Below are 10,208 nucleotides of genomic sequence, written 5' to 3' on the forward strand. Positions count from 1 at the left end.
CAACTTATAGTTACTATTCAATTCATCAAATGTTGTTGCTCTCGATAATCCCTTAAAAATAATAAAATATAATTTTACTATTTAGAATCCCTAGTCCTTTTATTACAGATCGTATCCCTTTTTTTTCTTTTTGTTTCCCACAGCCCCTCAATGTTGCTCCCTCGTGGCTTTGTCGCTTTCTCGTTACTTATCGCTCATCGCTCGATTGTTAGTTTTTCTTTGCTCGTTACTCGACTCCCCATCAAAAATATTTTGTATTCGTTTGATATCAGTCAATGCTGTCACTCACTCACTGGTACAAGGCGAAAATGGTGAGACCATTTTTTGTTCATTTGCAACGATGAGGGTCTTTATGATTTTGGAGAAAGATTACTATTTACAATCCTAATAATATTATTTTTAATATTTAAAAACTATTAAAATTAACATAAATATCTTCTTCTTTTTTAATTTCCTCCTCCGCCTCCGGTTAAAATATAAAAAAAAACATCGGAATCAAGGGGACAATAAATAGTATGCTCAGCTCGATCCTGAGATGGAAATAATTTGAAGTGCCATAAATACCCCCATCACATACGTCAATCCTCGGGAAAGGCATATCTTGCGGTGCAAGAAAGACTTGTCCGTAGCAACAGCAACACACACGCGAATCGACGCGACGAAATGGCGGTGCCTCCGCTTATAAGGTTTGACGGATTCCCCGCTCGCTTCGCCTTTGCCCTCCGTTTCTTGTCACTCTCCGACTCCCCAAGTCGGACGCGGAGGAGAGTAGGAGACTCTTTCTCTGACGGTTGATCGCTGTTCTCGTTTGTAACCGTCTGTTCTTCGAGTTCCATCTTCATCCAACGCGCCGGTTCTCGGTATGGATTCCTTTTCTAGTAATCTTTGCTGCTATATGGTAGTCTCTTGTGGTTTTGAGACGGATCGATGGAACCCTTCCCCTGTCCTTCGTTTGATCTTTCCGCGAAGGTCTCGGGATGAATCATCAGTTTCATGTTGGTGGATGAATTAGTTCCTGAATTTATATCCTTAAGACTGTCTCGGAAGGATGTTAAGAACATTAGAGGGAACCGTACATGATGATATTGAGATTAGAGATTCGCACTCAACGTCATACGGTAATGGAAAATATGAAATGCTTCTTAGCCCCTAAAGCGGTTGCTGTGGATTGGCAAACCTGTAATGAGCAACGTCTTGTTTATGTTTCTTGCAGCATGATGTATCAATTTTAGTGACTCATCTCGTAGACACCTGATTTTATAGCTTCTAATGTATGGAATTGCCTAATTCGTTGATGAAGGTAGCCCTATTCTGTTTGTGGATTTCATATGAAAAATTACATTTTGCGTCATTCTTGTGGAAATTTAATCGTGCGAGGTCAAAGCAGACAAGATGATTCAAGGTTTACGAGAAAAAAATATTTTCAGGAGCTTTAATGCTTATGGTCATCAAGAAGCTCTCTGATTCTGTCTGGTGAAAATTTTTGCCTATGGTTTGAGACAATTAGCCTAATTATAAAATGTTTGAGTTTCAAATTTAGGGAATTTCATGGGATTTTTTGTGTTGAGTTTATATCGGATAAGCAAGACATGTCTTCTTGAAAGCATGTTAGCTGTCATTCTTTATATATTTTTACCTGAACTGTATATTAAAGCGGTTATACAGATTGCATTCTGTTTCAATTTAATTGTCAGATGGTTTTAAATGTATTTCAACCCAACCCGAAGATGACCCCAAAATGTCTTGCTGACACCTCTCAATAGCAGGCAAGATGAAATAGTTTAGTATTTGCATATTTCACTTTTAAGGCTGATAAATGAGGACTCTGTACAAGGTTTTTTTAAACAAATGCTCCATTAGGTTATTGAATTTGACAAATGAGGACTCTGTACAAAGTTTTTAAGGCTGAAAATTGTTCCATCTGGAAAGCTTAATATGGTTGGATTAATGAGACTAACATTTGTTGGACTTGTGTATCTTGATTGGCTCTAGACATTATTGATCTGAAGCTTAAGTAGCTGAGACTTCTGAACAAAGTTTTGCCAGATATCAGTAATTGTTAGAACAATGTATAGACCAACTCTCAAATCGGAAAAGAAAATTTATAGCAGCTTGGAAGTGCTTTAATAACTGTATGCATTTGATTTTTTTGTTCTTTTTAGAATTTATTCTGGTACCAGAATGTTTATGTGGTTGTTGAGGTTATTACCAGTGATGTAGGTTTTATTAGTTTGCTGACATAGCTGTTCAAAAGTTGCTATTATGACAAGTTTCATGAGTCTGCATAATGCACATGTTGAGTCTTAACCATGCATTATTTAAAGTTGGGTTTTAATTCCCAACAGCAAACTAACATAATTATTTCTCTTCTTTAGATCTTGCAAGTTTATCCATTTCAATTTATATTATACATCAGTGACAATATTTTGGTTGGTTAAGCGAATTGCTTATAACTCTTCAAGAACACACATTTATTTTAATCATGTTGGCCCCGACATGTCCATGACATGGCAATTATACTTGGTATGCAACTTGATGCAGAATCTTGTTCCTCTCATGTACTTGTTTGGGTTACATACTATTTAGCAAATTCTTGGTTCTAGGTCCTTCTCTTGCTGTTCTTTCTCAATTCAGGACATCTGATTGGAAATGATGGCACAAATTTTGGAGTGTTCTATGGTTACAAATTATGTGTAATGAGAATCAGTTTTTTCCCCAAAGGGCCTTTTCTAATACATTTTCAAAAGTTATGTCGGTCTTGTTCTTTTATAGCAGTATGTTTTGCCTAACTAATGGGAAGTAAGACCTCAACATGTATAGCTGGGCAACATTTCTGGTCTTGTTTCTTGTTACTTACAAATGACTGTTCAAAAATCAGAATCATGTTCAATATTAATGATGGTTAGGATGAACATGTTTTTGAAGATCATCATGTTATGTTCTTCTTTCAATCTGATATTTTTCCATTAATTACACTTTTACAAAGTGGGAATAATATTATGCAATTGAAAATTTGCAGGTTTGTACTTGGAAGACATGGTAACACAATCAAGTTTTACCATACCAGCACCGGCTGTATGTCTGCCTGCATTTTCTCGATCTCAGAGACTGCTAGGTAAACACATCGCTGCTAGAAGATTGTATACTCAATAAAGCAAATGCTAGGAAGCCTCACATGGTGAGCTGTTGCACCCAGTCACTTAGGAGTGGTCGGTGAGCAATTAGTCCAACAACAAGACCTGAGCCAATTACATGCTTGAGGTCAGTGTGAACCATATGCACACAGTGCTGCACAGTGTGCATCATGAAACAGAGATGAGTCGCTCAGTAGATTAGTAATAAATGATAATGAATTAGTTATGAGCTTTTCATTATATGATTTGATGATAGTTTAATATGAACTGTCAGATGGCCATTTTAATGTTTAATCTTGATAGTTTAGGATAAGTTGTGCAGTAATATAATGCAGCTGTAAGTTCTTAAGTTGTCAAAGTTATTGGGTTTTAATTGCTTCGATGTATTTAGGATCAAGGATTTTAATTTCGAATGATACCACCTGGTTAGTGTTATTTCCGCCTTGTTACCACACGAAATCGGTCAGTGACGATCGATTTCGACCGTCGCCGCCCGGTACCGGGCGGTATTAGCTGAGGGAGAAGAAGAGGGAGAACCTGGAGATCCGTCGTTGCTCTCCCTCGACGATCCTGATCCGTCGGCACCCTCCCTCGTCAGACGTCGCAGATAAGATGTCGCCTCCTCGTATGAGGCGACAAGGCCTCAGCGTCGTTGACGACTTCTCATCCGCATGGGGAGAAGAAACCAAGCAGAAGAAACGACTTCTCATTCGTGAGGGATAAGTCTCGGTTCTCCAAAGGGAGAATCATGTTCAACGAACCGCACATGTTGAGTAGTATCTCAAAACAACAACTCCACAAAGCTTAATGGACCGAGCGAGCGACGAGGAGTCGTCGCCTGATCTCGCTTGAGATAATGCATTGGGGGATGCATTGCGAGATCAAGTGGGGGAGCGACTTAAGGCAACACAAATGAATGCACACTTGGAGCCGATATGGAGATCGGACTTAACGAAGGGCTGACTCGTGGAATGGTGGGCGCGAGGGCCACCATCAACTCAATGCAAATTGAGGAGCAGAGCAACTTGGTTGTCACTTGGTGAAGGACCCAAGCTGCATGAAGGGAGTTGGTATAGAAGATGGAACATGGAGCGGAGGCACGAAGCTTGGAGAGAGGTTCAAGACGTGAACTCTTACAAAGGCAAGAGCTGGATCATGTCGTTCAATGGGTCCCTCATTCTGCATAGTGCCAAAGACGAAGGGAGCTTTGAGGCACATGCACTTTATCTCGGAAAAGCATTTGACGGAGGAACTAAGGCGACTTAACTTGCGGAGGCGAAGTTGGGTCAGAAGGCTTTGGCACAGGGCAAGAGGACGCGGAGGTGGGTACTCTTGAAGAATATATCACAGTGCTGTCATTTAAGTTGCCATGAGGGAAGCGGTGTGTAGCGGAGATTGTGCTGATGGGGGCAAAGGCCTAGGATCCAGACAATAGTGCACTAATTTCAGCGAAGTCAGTGGACTTCAGGAGCTACTATGCAATGGACTATCCTAGAGCTGTATTTCGTTTGAGTGTGACCCGAGAGCGGGTGAACGAATGTTGATTGCCAGTGGAGCGAACACAATCGAAGGTGGAAGAGGCCCTACGTTGAGTTTGCAAAGGCCACATATAGAGGGATCGCAATCCGAGTTCATCCCATAATGATCAGAATGCAATGGAGATGCCACTAGGAGGCTATATGGTGCAGCGGATCGTGGTGGAATAGTTCGTGGCAATGCAATACACATGAAACTAGTCCTGTGAGGGATTACTGAGAGCTCCACTTCGGTGAACAACACAATAGCAAGAAAGACTATGGATTCAAGGAGTGAATGTCATGGTATCGTAGAGGTGAGTCTTTCGTGCGTGCATCGAATTTTGCATCAGATAAAAGCCTTCGTCATTAGCATTTGGGGGCTATGTACCATCGAGAGAGTATACCAAATGCAAGTACTAGTGAGTCCCATAGGAGAGACTTGATCATGTAGAGGTATGATCAGAGCGGCTCAAGAGTTGGACTGTTCCAGAGCTCATATTCGCTCAAGGAAGCCCGACAAGTCAGAGGATAAAGCCGAGTAAGCGAATGTTGCTACTAAGGAAGCTAAGGAGAATAAAATCGGTGTGAACCCTGCAATATGATGGTGGAGGTCATGCATGGGAGTTGCAGTCTGTCTTTCCATCGACCAAGGAGAACTGCTCCAAGAATACAGAGGTGTTGAAGCAAGGGGTCAAAAGGGGTGAGGAAGCGACAACGAGTCCAGAGGGACTTAGCTACCCAAAAAAACCAAGTATCGGTTATAATGTAGGTGGACTCGGAGGAGTGCCATAGAGATATATCTACCGATCGCGAAGAAAGGGACGCAGATGCGAGGTGACAGATAGTAGGGCCATGGGCAGGCGAAGTCAAGTAATCTTTGCCTTTTCAACTCTTAAGAGAATGGGTGAAACTTAGTACCTCAATTCTTATCTATCCAGCGGAAGAGCTTTGCACAGGTTCAAAGATCCTTCGAAGAAACCGAATATAAGACGATAGTTGTCAATTCCTCACCAATTGTGATCAATGCTATTGAGAGTAGATTATCTGCTTCATTTCCCAACAGAATGCCAATCGAAAGCGGAAGTGATGTGAACCTACTTGGAAGTGACGACTAAGTGGAAGAAGAATCGATAGACAAATTTTACCAAGGAATGATCGAAAAACTTTAAAGTCCGCGAGACGATGCTCGTTAAAGCTCCAACAAGCATCCCACCTAGTTCAAGCGGCACGAAGCATTTGAGAGACTAGTGTATACTAAGGATGGTCTTTTCCTTCATCTGAGGGATCCGTAGGAAATAATAGGGATTAGCACATCTCAGTCAACCCCACACCAAAGTCAGAGTCATTGGCGAGTTGAAGTAGCATAGCGGATCAAAGTTCGACTACTCAACAACAGCGGCGGAGTCCAACTGAGAGCCGAAAGGCACATTGCAACTAAAGCAGAAGATTGAAGATTCAGTAAAGGCGAGGAGATGTAGCGTCTGCAAAGGCTTCGACGAGGACGTCGAAGGACCAATGGGGGAGAATGTCATGGACAAAACTGTAAACAGGGTGTTTGATGTAATGCTCATGTATGTTCGTGTCTTTCGGTTTTGTTCATGCTTTGCACAGCATGTAAAGGGCCAGCAGTAGGCTTAGCAACCCCATTTTCTTTGGTTTTGGTGGCCGTCCTTGGTTTACAAACAAAGGTTGTGTCATGTGGGCACTTGTGTGGATTTCAGTCTGTAGTGGACCATTTTGGACCCTTTGTTATGCGATTGCTCAGAGCTTGTGAAGTCTATTTGTAATTTGCATTGGCTATGAAGTGTTTGCTGAAATGATTGCTTGTAGATCTCGAGTGAGACGTTTTTTCTAACTCGTTTTCTCTTTTGTAGGTCCTAAGGGACCATAGGAGGTTTCGGGGAGACTGATTTTTACGGACGGACACGCAAGGGTGTCGCACGACTTAGGCAAAACCAGCTAAGTGCGTGATAACATGGGCAGAAGAAACGAGGCGACGTCGTCTCGATGATGTCGCCCCTTTTTTTTTTTATTTTTTTTAACTTTTTTATTATATATATGTATATACATATATACACCGAGCGGTATGCTAAAATGTACCGCTCGATATACTTGTATCGTACTGTACCGAGTTGAGTTTGATATCCCGGTACGGTACGAAATTACGAACCTTGTTTAGGATTACTTGGTGTTTCAATGCAATTAGGCTTCAAGAGTAGGTTTGAGTGCGTATTGGCATGAATTTTACACTACTAGTAAACAATACTGAGAATTAGTTCTTAAGCAATCTAAACTATGTAATTTTATCTGGGTTAGTCATTATTTTCTTATATCCAACAACTTGGGGTTGCTGTACTCTTTATGTAGCTCTCCACTTTAGTTGCTGTACTCTTTATGTAGCTCTCCACTTTAGTTTCAAAGCCAAATTGCACCTCTGTTGCTGACTAAAATATTGTGATGATTAATTGGTCTTCATCAATTCATATTTGATTTTTCTAAGAAGTGCCTCTTTCCTCCTCATAGACAAGAAATGAATCTCATGTTCTTTTGATGTCAGGATGAAGCAAGTTTGGTGCCTTAATCATGTTTATATTTGTTTGCATTAGCAATCTAAAACTTCATGTGCAGATTTAGACTAGGTGGTATTGAACAAACTTTTTGCAACTAAGCCACTTGTTGAGTTGGGAGTCATGTTTGTTTTGTTTTTGCCATTTGGTCACACATCTAATATTCTTTTGATAGTGGGGCTGAAACCTATATTGGGTTGTTATCCTCAATAGTTGTTAAGTATATAGCTCTGTCATCAAACTCTCTGCTGGGCCAGAATTATCAAACAGTGGTGCTACTCTTAACCAGTCAAAATGATTTTTGCTTCATTGCACTGCAGGCATATGAAATGGATTAGTCTTAGTTGCAAATATCTTGTATCTAAAATGCTGCATCAGACCTGCATTGGTGGGAGCCTTGTGCATTGAGCTGCCCTTTTAGCTCTTGCTTCTGTTTCTAAACATATTTCTAATGCGTTCTCCGACAACTCTTTTTTGTTCAAAATTGCACACTATTAAGTGTAATAAGACATGTTCAACATCCTCAGGTTTTGCTGAGACCTGCTTTTCTGCTTTTGCACCTAGTTTGCCTCCATGCTCATGTTCCACATTGTTTTAACAATCAAGGATTGATTCTCGATTTTCTAAAAATGTGGTCTCACTTGTTTTAGCAAATAATTAGCAATGAAAAAACCTGCACCTTGACAGATAGATCTTAGCCGAATATCTAATATTCTTAATAAGGTTCTTTAGTAAGGTCAAATTTTAAATTTTCACAAGCAAAAAAAGTTACCTAGTTGCTCTTGACATTTTATTTTATTTTTGGCGGAACTACAAAGGGCTAACTTAGAGTAAAACTCCAATTGTTAATAAACACTCTCAATGTACAATTCTCCAGTAGGGCAACTGATAAAAGAAAATGTTGTTCATTTCTTTGTTGATTTTAAAATGATCAACTGGAGCAAGAACACATCACCATGGTATAATACGTGTCGGGAGCTCTAGAAAGGTTTAGGATATAGTAGTTCGTCAACAAAATTGTAAATCATAAAAGCTGAGTTACAAGGCTTTTATTAATGTGTTATTGTATGAAGATGTCTGACACCCTAATATTTGTATTAATATTCGATATGAAGTTTGAGGTTTTTCATCTACAGTGCAGTTTAGTTTCTTACCTTCTTTATCATTGTGGTAGATGAAGTTAGTTAATTGTTAACTATCAGGTTATCTAATCTATAAGATATAGCTAAACTGGCTTTCCAGTTGTCATGGAAAATAAAGTAGATTGGTGTCATTAAGTGGTATATGATGACTGGACTACAGAAAACTAATCATGTTAACAATCAATTCTGTGAATTGAATAATCTTGGACCACAGATGTGAAAATTGTTCAGGGGACATGAAAGGACTACAGCTTGGATGATTATGCTTATCAGCTTTTGCTGCATGGGTCCTCTTAATGTGATGAGACAATAACATAATTTTCCAATAGCAGGTTAATATCTTCAGTTGAGTTGAGATTCAGTAATAAATTTAAATTCTTAATTGATTTTATATATTTCCAACATCGATTTTGAAGCCTAGAGCAATATATGTGTTTTTTAGTAGGTCTTTTCGTTTTCGTTGGTGTGATGTTGTCTTATTTTCTTCCTTTGCCAAAATATTGAAATGATGCACTGTTGATGTCTTTTGAACATTCATCATCTGATGCAGAGGAAAACAGACTCCATATTAGCAGATATGGTCAATGGCATTCTATCTCGTTTGCTCGTCAGATTCCCTCTTCTGCAAGGCTATTTGCTGCTAGTTTGGTGTGTATTTTATTTGGTTAGGAATTCTGGTCTATCAATATCTGCATTATTTTATACTGTAACTTCCTGCAGACCAAGCAAACACCCAAATGTTAATTTATTTTGAAGACCACCTACTGTGGCTTATTAATTGGATGTCCTATCACTTGTATATGTTGTCATCCAATAAAATGTCACAAGCTCTTAAGTCTGTCAGCCTCTATTTTGTAGTAAATTACTCACAAAATGTTCTGATAATTTCCCCATGTGACCGCTTGTTACTAATCCAATTGTACTTACGCTTCAGAATGCAAGATGTTCCGCAACTCAAACCCAAAGTCAAACTGTGAGAAGTAAATCAGCAGCCATTACGGGCACTCCCACCAAGGGTAATTTTGATAATAATTAATACAGCTACTATGTACTACCATGTTTCTCCATCTTATTTGCTGAGCGCCATCATCTACTTGCTTCTATAAGCTGACTTTATTGTATAAGATACTGTCATTTGTCAACATGTTTGTTTACTTGTGGTAGAAGATATTTAAAGACTTCACTAGAAATTGCATTTCAGAATCACGGAAGCTGCCAAAACTTGATGATGGGAATACAGGGTTCCCCCCACGGAGTGGTGGCGGCGACGGTGGCGGAGGTGGTGGTGGTGGAAGTTCTTCTGGTGGATTTATCTTGTTTGCCTTCCTCGTATTTTTGGATTACTTGAAGGAGCTAGAAGGAGATGAATCTTTACCAGGATAGTTGGAGATTGTGGTCGTCATCTTAAGTACTTAATAAATATAGTCTTCTGTCATCATGTGCCTTTCCTGAAACATGGGTTGCGTGGTCAGTGAGATTTACATGCAGCAAATATTTCAGAGAGACTGTGTGGAACAGCTGGCCTCATTCAATGCATCTGTTGAACAGCGATTGCCTAACTTAGAATTATTATCTAGACCTCTTGCTCCACGTTCTAAAGTGGCTATGCATGATTTCTATATTCAGTTTCACTTTCCATTGTCAGGTAAATATTTTTGGCTATACAACCACTTAATTTCATCACCTTTAATAATTTGCACTTGACCTTGTTTTTGATTTAATTTTTTATCAAGGTTGTCAGGGTTGCATGGAAGAGAGTAGCCCGACTTCTCAATCGAGACAAGACCTCCTGCCATCCGTAAAATGACGCCATCACTACTGCCTTCTGCAATTCATGCATGTAACGTG

At 39.7% G+C, this 10,208-nt stretch overlaps 1 protein-coding gene across 1 annotated transcript; it reads left to right on the top strand.

Moving 5' to 3' along the window:
* Nucleotides 1-629: 629 nt before the first annotated feature.
* Nucleotides 630-9,919, top strand: LOC135617332 (protein FERTILITY RESTORER RF2, mitochondrial-like). The gene is made up of 5 exons (XM_065117426.1): nucleotides 630-860; nucleotides 3,020-3,115; nucleotides 8,911-9,008; nucleotides 9,295-9,376; nucleotides 9,562-9,919. The coding sequence occupies exons 2-5, from the start codon at nucleotides 3,037-3,039 to the stop codon at nucleotides 9,741-9,743; spliced, it is 441 nt and encodes a 146-aa protein (XP_064973498.1). The 5' UTR covers nucleotides 630-860; nucleotides 3,020-3,036; the 3' UTR covers nucleotides 9,744-9,919.
* Nucleotides 9,920-10,208: the final 289 nt, after the last annotated feature.

This window comes from Musa acuminata, chromosome BXJ2-7 (genome assembly GCF_036884655.1).
Source record: "Musa acuminata AAA Group cultivar baxijiao chromosome BXJ2-7, Cavendish_Baxijiao_AAA, whole genome shotgun sequence".
Lineage (NCBI taxonomy): Eukaryota > Viridiplantae > Streptophyta > Magnoliopsida > Zingiberales > Musaceae > Musa > Musa acuminata.

Excerpts from the sequence above, each read along its gene's own strand:
- LOC135617332 (XM_065117426.1), top strand. The coding sequence starts at position 3,037 with ATGGTAACACAATCAAGTTTTACCATACCAGCACCGGCTGTATGTCTG. Across the intron at positions 3,116-8,910 it reads TCGATCTCAGAGACTGCTAG|AGGAAAACAGACTCCATATT; the intron begins GTAAACACATCG and ends CATCTGATGCAG. Across the intron at positions 9,377-9,561 it reads TACGGGCACTCCCACCAAGG|AATCACGGAAGCTGCCAAAA; the intron begins GTAATTTTGATA and ends ATTGCATTTCAG.